This window comes from Nicotiana sylvestris, chromosome 11 (assembly GCF_000393655.2).
Source record: "Nicotiana sylvestris chromosome 11, ASM39365v2, whole genome shotgun sequence".
In the NCBI taxonomy this organism is placed as follows: Eukaryota; Viridiplantae; Streptophyta; class Magnoliopsida; order Solanales; family Solanaceae; genus Nicotiana; species Nicotiana sylvestris.
In genome coordinates this window covers 111,901,976-111,916,084 of record NC_091067.1, presented here as the reverse complement: position 1 = coordinate 111,916,084, position 14,109 = coordinate 111,901,976, and the positions used below count along the sequence as shown (strand labels likewise).

Here is a 14,109-nt window from a genome sequence, read left to right as displayed (position 1 = left end):
GATCATCTCAATTTTTCGGATGGCAGTCCCCGAATGTGCGGTTAGTTGTTTGAACTTTATTTATGATTAGCCCTTAAGCTAGTTTCTACAATAGATCACAAGTATGAAATTGTAAAGTAAACTTTTCTAAGGCATGAAATATTTGGCAAGGAAAAAAATACTTCTCTTAGTAGACGATTATACATGCATACATGTTTGATGTTAGGGCTCGAGTAATTTACATGGGCACAGTTCATTCGACCGTTTTCCCCTTACAAAATTTTCCTATCGAGGCCATATTGATACGAAGTACTTTCCTTGTAATATTCGAGGGTGATGCCCTCCAGTATTCGAGGTTGATTATAAAGAAGCCTCGAATACTGTTGAATTGCTCTAAGTTAGCATGAATAATGGTTGCCTCGTTAAAAATCTCTCCAGAAAAACCAATTGGGATAAAAACCGGTCTAAGAGACAAAGAGTGCACAGCGTGCTTTTAGACCTAAGGACTTTGTGTTGAAGAATTCCTCGATGTCGTCGATTTCACACTTGTAATTGGTTAACATAAAATATAAATGAAAATGGAGAAGGTCGTACCTTAGCAGTAATATTGTTTAAGGAGTGATACATTCTAATTGTTTGGTAATTGCTCGCCGTTCGTTGTGCCAAGTTTATAAGATCCTTTACCGATGATATGGAGGACCTGATATGGACCCTCCCAGTTTGGGCCAAGTTTTCCTTTGTTCAAGTTTCAAGTGTTGAGGGTGATTTTTTTAGAACTAAGTCCCCGATTTTAAAGTGTCGAAGATTAGCTCTTCGGTTATAATACCTTTTGATCTGTTGTTTCTGTGTGGCCATTAAAACGAGGGCAACTTCCCGTCTTTCATCTAGTAATTCGAGACTTGTATTCATAGCCTCGTGATTCGACTCTTCCGTTGCATGCTGAAACCTGAGGCTAGTTTCTCCGACTTCGGCCGGGATCAGAGCTTCGGCACCATAAACTAAAGAGAATGGTGTTTCCCCCGTACTGGATTTCGATGTTGTACGCTACGTCCAAAGGACCTCGGGCGATATTTCTCTCCATTTTCCTTTAGCGTCGGTCAACCTTTTCTTTAGTTTTTGAATGATGGTCTTGTTCATTGACTCGAATTGTCCGTTCCCACTAGGATGATATGGAATTGATAGTATCCTTTTAATCTTGTGGTCTTCGAGAAATTTTGTCAATTTGCTACCGACAAATTTCTTCCCATTGTCGCATACGATCTCGGAAGGCATCCCGAATCGACATATGATGTGGTCCCAAATGAAGTCTATGACTTCTTTTTCTCTGACTTTTTCGAAGGCCTGTGCTTTAACCCACTTAGAAAAATAGTCAGTCATAAACAAAATGAATTGAGCTTTGCCTGGGGCTGATAGGATAGGGCTGACGATGTCCATTCTCCATTTCATGAATGGCCATAGGGATAAGACTGAATGGAGTTGCTCTACAGGTTGGTGAATCATCGGCGCATACCTCTGGCATTTGTCGCACTTTTGAACAAATTCTTTCATATCTTTTTCCATATCGACCCAATAGTATCCTGCTCTGATGACTTTGTAAACCAATGACTCGGCACCGGAATGATTTCCGCAGTGCCCTCGTAAATTACCCATGGAATGTATTCGGTGTCTCCTGGTCCTAAACATATCGCTAATGGCCCATCGAACATTCTCCTTATACAGTGTTCCATCCTTAGCCAATGTGAATTGTGCGACCTTCGTGCATAGAGTCCACGATTCCTTAGGATCCGATGGAAGCTTCCCGTTCTTTAGGTATTTGATATACTTATTCCTCCAATCCCAGGTTAGACTTGTGGAGTTTATTTCGGCGTGACCTTCTTCAATTACTAACATCGAAGGTTGTACGACAGTCCCCGAGCTAAGTTCGTCATCTTCGATCGAAGACCCCAAATTTGCAAGGTCATCGGACTTGTTGTTTTGTTCACGAGGTACGTGCTGTAGGGTCCATTATTTAAATCGATGCAGAGCCACCTGTAGTTTGTCCAAATACATCTGCATTTGATATTCTCGAACCTCGAAAGTTTTATTGACTTGGTTTACCACAAGTAGGGAGTCACACTTGGCCTCGATGACTTCTGCTCCCAAGCTCTTACTTAGCTCGATACATGAAATCATGGCCTCATACTCGGCCTCATTGTTAGTTAATTTTAAAGTTTTGATAGGCTGTCTAATCGTATTACCTATAGGCGGCTTCAAAAAGATGCCTAGACCGGACCGCTTCATGTTCGAAGCATCGTCTCTGAAGAGGGCCCCCACCCCCGATGATGTACCCGATTTTAATAATAGTTCCTTTTCGACCTCGATTATGAGGGTTGGCGTAAAGTCGGCCACAAAGTCTGCCAAGATTTGAGACTTGATGGCCGTTCGTGTTGATACTCGATATCGTACCCGCTGATCTCAATGGACCATTTGGCCAATCCACCCAAGAGTTCGGGCTTGTGCAAAATTTTGCGAAGGGGATAGGTGGTTACAACACAAATTGGGTGACACCGAAAGCACGGTTCTAATTTCCTAGAGGCACTTATCAAAGCGAGCGCTAATTTTTCTAAGTGTGGGTATTGGGTTTTGGCCTCTAATAGGGTTTGACTAACATATAAACAGGGAATTGTGTATGTTGATCTTCTCGAACTAAGACCCCACTTATCGCTATCTCCGAGACCGCTAAGTATAAGTAGAGTTACTCGCCGTTTTCGGGGTGTGAAGCAATGGCGGGCTCGAAATGTATTGTTTCAGTTCCTCCAATGCTTGTTGACATTTCGGGGTCCATGCTAAATTGCTCTTCTTCTTAAGTAGTGAGAAGAACCGGTGGCTCTTATCTGAGGACCTCAAAATAAATCGACTTAGGGCGGTTATGCGCCCTGTGTAACTTTTGAACAACTTTGATATTATTAATGGCCGTGAAGTCTTCGATTTCCTTGGTTTTATTGGGGTTGATATCGAATCCCCCGATTTGATACCATAAACCCGAGGAACTTGCCTAAACCGACCCCGAATGCATATTTCTCCGGGTTGAGCTTCATGTTGTACTTTCTTAGTATGTCGAAGGTCTCCTGCAAATATTTTAGATGGTCCTTTGCTCGCAGGGACTTAACTAGCATATCCTAAATATAAAACTCCATTGATTTACCTATTTATTCTTCGAACATTCAGTTTACTAGGCGTTGATAAGTAGCACTAGCATTTTTAGTCCAAAGGGTATACAGTTATAACAATAGGTGTCGTATTTAGTGATGAACGAAGTCGTTTCCTAATCCTCCAGGTTCATTTGTATTTGCTTGTACCCGAAGTAGGCATCGAGAAAACTAAGGATCTCGTTGTCTGCCGTGGCATCGATTATGCGATTGATATTCGACAAAGGAAAGGAATCATTAGGGCATGCTTTGTTTAAATCCTTATGGTCTACGCACATTCTAAGTTTATTTTCCTTTTTAGAGACTACAACTACGTTTGTTAAGCATTCAGGATATTTTACCTCCCGAATGGATCCTATATTGAGAAGTTTGGCTACCTCATCATTAATGAATGCATGTTTTACCTCGGACTGAGGCCTTCTCTTTTGTTTTACCGGGCGAACTTCGGGTTCAAGCTCAGTCGATGCTTAGTGATCTCCGGTGGGATCCCTAGCATATCTAGGTGAGACCAAGAAAAACAATCTGTGTTATCTAAAAGGAATTGAACGAGTTTTTTCCTGAGCTCGGGGTTAACACTGTGCCCAGTTATACCTTTCGATCGGGCAGATGCTCGATCAGTATGATTTGTTCCAACTCTTCGACCGTTAACTTCATTGCATTAGAATCATCAAGGATTATGAAGGTTCGAGGTATCATATGATTATCATCATCGAAAGTTTCCTGCTCCTCCGATCGGGCCGAGGTTGGTGATTGTGGTTGCTATTTAACTTCTTTATTTCCCTTTGACTTTGATCCCATTGTTGATGAAATGGCTGATACCGATACTACTTCATCGATTTCAAATATTTCTTTTGCGGCGCGTTGTTCACCGTACACAGTTTTGATTCCTTCTGATGTTGGGAATTTTAGGATTTGATGAAGCATCGAGGGAACTATATGTTGTGGATCCAAGGCCTTCGGAGCAGCGCGTTGTACCTCATATAACCTTCGATCACATGGAATTTTGTTTCTTGAATGGTCCCGTCCATATTTACTTGCAAAATGATTTCCCTTTTGGTGGTTTCACTTGCCATGTTCAAGTCGCTAAGTAATCGAGCTGCAGGCACGATTTGATCATGGAGGCCGAGTTTTTCTATGACCCTTGATTGAATAATGTTTGCCGAGCTACCTGCATCAATCAACCCACGTTTAACTTGAATTTTATTCATAAGGATAGATATTACCAGTGCATCGTGGTGAGGTCGTTCGATACCTTCTGCCTCATCGTTGAAAGACAAGGTTTCTTCCGATAAGTAGTCCCGAGTTTGCTTTACCTTTGAGATTGTCACCTTGGTGCGTTTAAATACCGATCCTTGAGGAATATCGACTCCTCCAAAGATCATGTGAATAATATGTTGTGGCTCTTACTGCTCGTTCTGTCTGTTTGAATCTCTATTTTTGAAGTAGTTCTTGGCTCGATCACTTAAGAATTCTTGAAGGTGACCCTAGTTGAATAGACGGGCTACCTCCTCCCTCAGCTGTCTGTAGTCTTCGGTTCTATGACCATGGGTACCATGGTATTTGCATATTTGATTAAGATTTCTTTGAGCCGGATCGGTCTGTAAAGGTCTAGGCCATCTAGTATCCTTGATCCATCCAATGGCTGATACAATACCTGATGCATCGATGCTGAAGTTGTATTATGATAGTCATAGTGCTTCTGCGGGCTCGACATGTTTATTGAAGCCACTTTTACTCATGAGCCCTCGGGAGTTCTGTCCTCGATAATTTGATCGATCATTTTGAATGGGATTACGTCTTGGGCCGTTATTTCAACGATATGCGCTGTATGGTTGATACCGATCTCTATTCAATCGGGTTTCTCTATCGATGTCCCTTTGAATTCTGCCGACGAGCCTACTTGGATAAGCAGAACCGGAAGGGGCTCCCAATTGATCATCCTCGACTCTGATCTTTGACTGGTACCGATTATGTACATGGCCTAGGTCATATCTGGATATTCAATTAAACTTTGCTTGAGCTGTCGTGATACTATTGAACTTCATTCGTTCAAACCTTGAGTGAAAGCTTGAAAATCCCAATCATCTATGACGGGAGGGGGGGGGGAGGTCCATGCGTTCTATCTGTAACCGAGATACGAATTCCCTTAACATTTCGTTGTCTTTTTGCTTCACTTTGAAGAGGTCCGACTTCCTAGTTGCAACCTTTATTGCTCAGGCATGTGCCTTTATGAAGGAATCTACAAGCATGGTGAAGGAATCAGTGGAATTTGGGGGCAAATTATTGTACCATATCATCGCCCCTTTCAGATAAAGTTTCTCCAAACATTTTCAACAGAACAAATTCAATCTCATCAGCTTCTAAGTCATTCCCCTTTATTGCGCATATATAAAAAGTGACATTCTCATTAGGGTCGACAGTTCCATTGTATTTGGGAATTTCTCGCATGCAGAATTTTTTCGGGATGGGCTCGAAGCCGCACTTGGAGGGAAAGGCTTCTGCAAAAGCTTCTTTGAATCCAAACCCTTTAGAATTGGTGGTGCCCCCGATATTTGGTCAATCCGGGAGTTGTATGTTTCTACATTTTTATCAGTTGCCTCGATTTTCTTTTCTCCTAATTCAATCCGTTTAGTAAGCTCCTCGAACATTTTTATAATGGAGGGGTTAGTCCCCGATTCTCCCCGGCTCGATTTCTTTGGCACCGATTCAGCTCTATGAACAACTTCTTGTGATGGTTCGAGCTCAATTCTGCTTGGTGGTCGATTCTGGTTTTGGAGTTGTGCTATCGCAGCTTGTTGAGTCTGCAACATCTTGAATATCATTCTAAGAATAATTTCTCCTTCTTCACTGCTTTGTGAGTTATGATCGGCTGCTCGAGCATCTCTGCGGATGCTATTTTTAGGGTCGACGCCCAAATTCCCATTAATGGCAATATAGGAGCTGACGTCAATTGTGTCCACGGCCGGGGGTCTATCGGGGTTGGCTGGAGGCACTCCATTTGCTGGGCGGCTATGTTCTCGTTTTCATTGTGAAAGCCAAGGCCATTATCTATATGTGTGGGTGCTACTTGAGAGTTTGACATATTGATCCTGAAATCAAAGACACTTACAAGGACAAGCGTAAAACAGTGTGTGTTATGAGAATTAATACCAGGCAATCACTATTATCCTTCGTCCCACGGTGGGCGCCAAACTGTTTACCCTTAAAATTGGATAATAATTAAACTTATAATGTAGTTTTAAGGACACGTGATTTCACCTAATACCAATTGATAAATGTGAAGATTAGTAATAGAAACAAGCAATTAAATAAAGCAAACCAGTATTGAAATATAATTTAGCCCTCGATCTAGGTCGCCTTCGAACTGAGAGTAGAACTATGAAATGAACTGATGAACAAGAGAGACATAGTATTCTATTGCTTTGATGTGCGTGAATTAAGGTGTTTACAAAATGATTAGAAACCTCTTTATATAGTAGAGGAATCCTATATATGGTATAATTCTAATTACAAAAGTAAATCTCATGATTAGCTAAACAACCGCCCTTGATTTGATCTGTTCCGATATTTCCGCCATGATTTTCTACCAGTCACGGATATCTCAAATTTCTTATTATGCTGTCTTTGGTCTTGCTCGATGTTTGTCCCGCTCAACCTCGATCATTATCGGTTTTGATCTTGCTAGGTACCTGGAATCCGAACTCGGTACCCTATCCTTGTGTCTCGGTCAGATATGCTTTGAGGCTGATCCTCGATCCATCCCCGGTCTCGGTTAATCAGTAAAATCGGGTGAGCCCGATTTCAACAGTATACCATCAAAAACCAAATTTTTCGTCTTGGAAATACAGTTGTACTGACGACACTAATTAACATTCACTTTGAGGTCCATTTAGGTCACTTACTTACCTAAATTGGCATTTACACCAAATTAAACAATAAATCTTAAAAATCAATAAATTAATGTGAAAAGTAAATAAATATCACTTAATTATATTTAAGAATAATAAAAATATAGATGAAAATATATATCTTGTATTTATTGACTTTGTATAAACATTATGTGTCTGGACATAAATTTTACCGTCCAATTAGTATCAACGGGATTTATAGGTAGATGACCTTATATTGCATGCAATTGGTCAAGCTTAAATCAACAATATGGATGGCGTAATATATTATATTGTTTTAAATCTTAAAAAGCCAGCAAATTTGCTATGCTGCTTATGTTAAGACGTCAAGTTGAGAGTTAAAAATAACTGATATTTCTGAATCTGTCTATTTATTCATCAAAATAACGATTTTTGTGTGATTATTTTGGTCTTCCCTAAAGAAAAACTGAAATTGAATCTTGTTTAACGTGAAAATGGTAATAGTAATTAAATTTAATTAAATTGTTCTAAATATACGTGATCTATTTTATGCAAGTTGTTAGGCGGTTGATGCTACGTGAAAGACTTCAAAAAGAGATAAGAGCTTAAAAACAAGATGTTAATCAAACCGAATAGCTGTCAATCGGGGTCTCGAGCTTGCCTATTCAAGGGCCTCGAGGTCGAGTCCGAAGCACGGCTGGGAGCTATCGAGGATGATCGATGGCGACTAACAGTTATAAATAAATCAATGACGGCTCTTTATGGCCAATAATAAGCAATAAATGAAGAACAATAAATATAATAAAATAAATATGAGCAATAAATGAGATAACTAGATCAAGAGAATGTGTTAGAGAGCAGAGAGAATGTTCTTGTGCATTTAGTATGGAGCAACAGATGATTACAAAATGAACGAGATCCCCTTTATATATTGGTTGGGAGGGGGGACAACATAGTACAAACGCATTAATTACAAAGATATGGGGCTGGTACAACCATTTAATGCCTTGATTCTCCTTTTGGGTTAGTCCACTAGATTTGGCCTGCCATACACACGTGCCTTGGGAACTTCGCCTTGATACGCCGAGACCGGTGATTCACATTGTCTCGAGGCCGGTCATTTCTTACACTGTCTCAAAGTCGAACTGTCGAGAATTCTGGGAATCGATCACTGGAAGCCCTCGATATGTCGTGATGCTCGTGAAATCGAGCCGTTGATTTCCATCGTATACAGATAGTCCCCGCGTTTCTTAGAACAAAGTGATAGGAAATGATCCTGAGCCCCTACTCCGTAAGCATCGCCGCTATGACATCAGTCTATTAGAGCATTAAATTCCATACTCAAAAAGCGTCGCAAGGTTCGCCGTCAGACACAACTATCGAGAAGCTCACGAACCACTATTGGTTCATCCTTTTCGCTTCCCACACGGCTCCTATAAATGCATCAATCGTTTAATAATTCATACTTTCTCAACATCTTCAAATTTTCAAGGCCAGACCCATCACCTTTCGCATTCTTTCTTCTTCGGTTCTTGATCCTTTGGCTACTTTCTCAGAAATGTTTTACCACCATCATGGCCAGAATTTCCAAGACAGTTCCTCGGAAAGACGAGGCTGCCTCTTCATCCCGAACATCCAAAGGAAAGCCCAAAGTGATACCAAGCATTGAACAATGTAATCCTATCGGGTTCGACACGACGGAGGATTTCACCATTGACAAACCTTCATCTACATCGGTTCGATGCGAACACATGTCCCAGTATATTAGCATTGTGGCCGATATAAAGAAAGTGAAGGAAGACTGTCGATGGGAGGAGGCAACACTGGTTGAGATCCCCCACTCTAACGAGAGCATAACAGATCACAAAGCTAGTTTCCTTTATGTATATACTTAGCCGTTCACTCTGGGTTCGGTCAATTCTTCTAACCCTTCTTCCTCGGAGATAGATCCAGTTATTCTTGATTTTATACCAAGTGACGCTTGGTCAAATCTATCCGTCTTTCTGGAGGATAGTTTACATGCTCTGCCACTTCTCCAATGGGGTCAAGAGCGAGAACTTTACCCTCGACCATCTGGTCAGATTGTATAGTCCTCGATTTTATCGAGGTTTGATTAAGCTTCACCACCGGTCCAAAGAATCATTTTTCTCGAGCACCGATGAGGACAAGGATCTAGGGTGGATGAGCAGGTTCGTTCGAGTGAGGACCTCGGACATCATCTCGTTCGGGAGGATGCCATTCCCGGAGAAGTGGAATACACAGCATAAGTATTTTCCCTTCGAACATGCTCTGTGATCTTCATGCCTATCTTCCAAAAAATGATCTCCCCTTGGTTTTTGCAGCTACCGCTTGGTATCCCGAAACGGTTCAGGATCTGCCAGGATGGATCAGGCGATTAGATACTTCGTTCTCGTATCTTGTCCGGTCTTGGCCCGACTTGGCTAAAACGCGATGGGTGGCCAAGAATCATGGTAATTTTCTCTTTACCACCTATATCTTAATCTTATGCTTCTCCCCCGTATCCTTAGTGCTGATAAACTTTGGATACTATGTTTGTGTAGGCCCTAGAGATCGTGTGCAGAGGAGACCACCTCCCGATGGTGAGGTGGAGACTTTAGAGCCCGCTAAGGGCAAGAAAAGGAAGAATAAGGCGGCTGTTAATTCTCCTGAGGCAAAGAAACTTAAATTACGCAGGCCTCAAGCTGCCACCGGGATCTCGGCTTCAGCTTTCAGAGCAAGTCCCAGCACTGGGGATAAAGATGATGATGAGGGCCAGTACTGTTTGGTACAGAGAACGAGGTCGGGCATGGGAGTCATGTAGGTGCCCCAACCGGACGCCGCTGAATCGGGAACGACCGATTCGGATCGGTCCCGTGTTAAGGAGACCCTCGAGGAGTGTGTGAATATGGTCCCTAATCCCGTGGCCGAATGTGGTGCAGCCCCCGCCGGGGAGACCATTGTTGTTGGTCTCAAAGGGTCTGGGCCCAGAGCTTTTCGGGGGTAGGAGTTGCACCTTGGTCACATCGATTCCTTGGATGGCCTTAATTTGGGCCCTCAGTTCTCCTCTGGGGAAATAAGGGATGCTCAAGACCCGAATGCTACCAACTTGAGGGGTCCTCCCAAGAAGGGAGGTGCGTTTTGCGACTTCCTTGATGGCATTGACGATGCAAGTGAGGATATTGATCTTGATTCTCCCCGCGCTATTGAGGAAACGGAGAAGTTCCAACGACATGTGATGGCTGTTCATGTATGTTTTTTTAGTCTCAAGCATTTTCCTCATTTTTCTGACTCTTGTGTTTCGCTGTAGTCTAAGGAGATGTACGATCACGCCCTCTCTAGGCTCCGAGAGGAGCTTTCATGTTGTGGAAAGGAGATCGAGAAACTCGCCTCGGGACTACAGGAGTCGGAGGCCTCTGGTGCCCGAAAGGAGAAGGAGTTGAGCGAACTTCGGGTGAGTTTGAAGGGAGTGCTTAGAGAAAGGGCTGGCCTTGCGTATAAGGTAATTCGTTATTCGTAAATCCATTCATCGCTCCCATAATTCAATGTTTGGTGATTTACCTTTTCTTTTGCAGATCGGGCAGAAGAATAGGGAGATCCTCGAGCTGAGGAAGCGAAACGAGGAAGTGACCTCGAAATTAGCATCGACCCAGGGTCTTCTCCAAAATGCTAAAAAAGAGATTGCCATGCTATCTGCGGCCAAGTCCAAGGTCGAAGGAAAAGTTGCTACTTATGTAAAGGACGCCGCCACCGCAAATCAAATAGCCCGAAGTATATCAGTGAAGGCCGAGCAAAAACTAATTCGGGTTGTCGCTCATGCTAGTGCAAATGCAAGGAGGTAAGCCTTAGATGAATCCAGTGCCAAAGGTTCCGATCTCTTAACTGCGGTCAAGAAGGCCCGACAATCGGAGGAAAACTGGGAACTCTTAGTCGCTTTGGATGAAGGTCCCGGAGATGGTTCAGAGGGTAGTGGTGATGAAGAGTAGGCCCGCGTTGTCTTTGCTTTTCTTATTTCTTTTTTTATATGTATTCCTAGGGAAACAAGTCTTGTAAATACGCCCTATGTAAATATATATTTTTGGCAATGCAAGAGAATCTTTCTACTTCAAGTCTTTCCATTCTTTATGCTCTATCGTTCTTGCGGAGTTAGCCTTCGAATTTTGATGTTGGCTCTTTGGAGCTCATACTTGGAATAATCAGGGCCCTCAAGATCGGGTTCTACCTCGAAATAAAGTCGATATCTCCTTTGGGGCTGATGCTTATGATAGCAGGAAAACCTCGAGGTCTCGATACCTCCCAAATTTCGCGTGATAGCAACATTCATGAGACCTAATAATGGGACCCCCGGGGTAGTCCTGCCAGTACATTTCCCAAAAAGAGATGCTGTCATGGCCAGAATTAATTGGTCTTTTGGGTAGGCGAGCATTCGTTGCTCGCCTTTATATATTCACTCGCTTCTCAAAGGGAGATTCTGCTACTCTGAGTAACTATTTCTTTCATAGAACTTTGTTCTTTGTGCTAGTTCTCCCGTCATTTCAACACAAAGCCTTTGCCCAAATCTTCACCCTCCTCTTCCTATTTTACCGTAGCTATGCTCCTACATCGACATCCACCTATCAAGGATAGGGGAGCTCTGCCTCTATTCTGTGTCCGGTTGGTAGTACACCGCCAGTACCCGGTGAGAAGGCCTCGAGGTGCATTGTCTTTAGGAGAGACTTTACACGTTGGGAAGTATGAGAGACCTCCCAACGTTCAAGGGCATCAGGAGAATACATCGAGGTTCATCTCCTCAATAAAGGAGGACCACCTAGAGATGATTAGAAAAGATTGCGGATGGGGAGAAGGAGTGGTACTGCATGTACCTTCCCCGAAGGATAGTATCATGACCCATGTTGAGGGGTTTTTGAGCGTGTATACGCATCTTTTTACATCGGTTCCCCCCGACAGGTTCGTGTTTGAATTCTGTAGGAGATATTATGTAACCTTGGTGCAGCTCACACATCCCTTTGGAAGATACTGCTGGTGATAAGGTACTTTGCAGATAAGGTCGGGCTCGAATTCACCCTCAGCCATCCCGTTAGGTTATATCAGTCACTGCATTACTGGGGCTTGATTACTCTGCAGCATCGATCCACTCGATCCCCTATCGTTAACGACTAAGAGGATGAGGATCAAGGTTGGATGATCCGGTTCGTTTGAGGACGAACGGTCGATATTATCCCTGGAGAGTTTTTGCCATTTCCTGAGAAATGGAATTTCACACGTAAGTAGCATACCTGTATCTTTATCGCTTTGTCCAGAGCGGAGGCGGGCTTCATAAATGCATCTTTCTATTTTATTCTTTGTACCAATTCCTTGGTTGCCGAACGAGGTCCCTGATGTGGCTGAATGGTCCCGCAAGCCAGCAGCTTGTTCGAACTATGATAAGTGCAGGTGGCGAGACCTGTCCAAGGGGAGATGGGAGGCAAAGCATCACGGTAGTCGTTTAGTGGCTTTCTTCCTCAAAAAGGTACTTTTCCTTTTAGCGCACTAACTCTGCCACCGCAGGTGTTAGAGATTTTTCCGAGATGAGGCTGTGCCCCTAGGGGAGGATGAGAGACTGCCGACCTCGGAGTCGAGGGTCGATAATAAATCGAAAGAGTCTCTGAGGTGTGAGGATGCTTACGGCGGGGCGAGTCCTCGTCTGAGATTCAAAAGAGGCGAGTTGGCTGATCTTCCAGCTTCGGAGGCCTCTATTTTTGAAAGATCATTTCCCGTTCCCGCCGAAGGTACTTCCAGGAACGAGGGTCATACGGTGCCTTCCTCATTTTCTACCAAAGGCGCTTCGGGGGATAATAGGCTATCGGACATTGGCTCGGCTTTTGGTGAGGCTTAGCGGCTTGGCATTATGGTAAGCTTTGGTAGCCGGTATAGGCTTATCTTGGTTTCACGCCTTTCCTTTCTTATTGAATTTTCCTTTGGCAGGTCTTTGACAATCTTAAGTCCAAGCTGCTTCGCCATTAGGCCAGGCTACGAAAAGCTTTGGATATGGAGAAATCCTTAGTCTCATTTGTGCGATAAAGGAAAGTGAGATGGTATACCTACGGTGTGAGGCGAATCAAAGTCAAAACTGCGAAAGCCGTCTCAAAATATAGGTAACCTATATTTCATGTCGATGTATGATCCCCCTTTCATTTTTGGTAGATTAATGTTTCGATATTTTAGTTGGAAAGCAAAACGGAGGAGCTGGAACAACTTTGGGGAAAAGTTGGTTGGGTCAAACGTGAGTTTAACGAGTTGAAAGCTCAGGTAGACATCCAAGTTGCGGCCAAGGAGGGTTCTTTGGCTAAGGCTTCTGCCCTCTAGGTGCAAGTTTGGAACACTTATGCGAGTGATTCTGTCTGAGCGAATATGATCACAAGGCTCGAGTTTGAGATTTTGAAGGTGAAGGCCGAGGTGGTGAATGCCTAGGCTAAGGCAGTAATGAGCCGCACTAGGGTTGACCAGAAAGTGGCGGCCTATTTGAAGGCCGCTGCCTATGCTAGAGCTGAGATGAGCGAAGCTCTTGATCGTGAGAGCAATAGTAAAGAGTACGTGAAGTGTAAATCTCGGAGGGAAACCCTCGAGGAAATTCATGCCAGAGGCTTCAACCTCTCGGAAGAGATCAAGCAAGCCAAGGCGGAAGAACACGATGCTAAATTCCTTCTATCCGATGCTGAGGATGGTGAGGATGGGGTCGTCGGGCCATAGTCCCCAAGGGGGGCGTACATTTCCTTCCCTGTTTTTGTATATAGTATTTTCTAAGCATGTTGTAGACGAAGCTTGTATTTTTCCGCATGTATTTATAAAGTGGAAACCTAGCGGTTTTGTTTCTCCTGCATTTCTTTTTTCCTTAATTTTAGCCAGATGAACTGGTTTTTGAGTTGAGGGGAATCCTTAGATTCGTGGTATGTCCCTGGGGCTCACTAGGCTGGCCCGTAGGCTCTTACGCTCTTGGTCGAGGCGACCTTTACGTATAAGCTGGCAACAATGGTTCTTATGTTTTTTCTCTTAGGCATATTTAGTTAACTATTTTGGGTTCAGTCTCCGAATAGGGT

The 14,109-nt window shown here is 43.3% G+C and overlaps 1 protein-coding gene across 1 annotated transcript; it reads left to right on the top strand.

Annotated features, from left to right (window-relative positions):
- The first annotated feature begins 8,610 nt into the window (after nucleotides 1-8,610).
- LOC138881494 (stress response protein NST1-like) lies at nucleotides 8,611-13,378 on the top strand. Its single transcript, XM_070161725.1, has 7 exons — nucleotides 8,611-8,908; nucleotides 9,598-9,821; nucleotides 10,095-10,283; nucleotides 10,344-10,535; nucleotides 10,609-10,871; nucleotides 12,467-12,542; nucleotides 13,238-13,378. The coding sequence occupies exons 1-7, from the start codon at nucleotides 8,611-8,613 to the stop codon at nucleotides 13,376-13,378; spliced, it is 1,383 nt and encodes a 460-aa protein (XP_070017826.1).
- The last annotated feature ends 731 nt before the right edge of the window (nucleotides 13,379-14,109 follow it).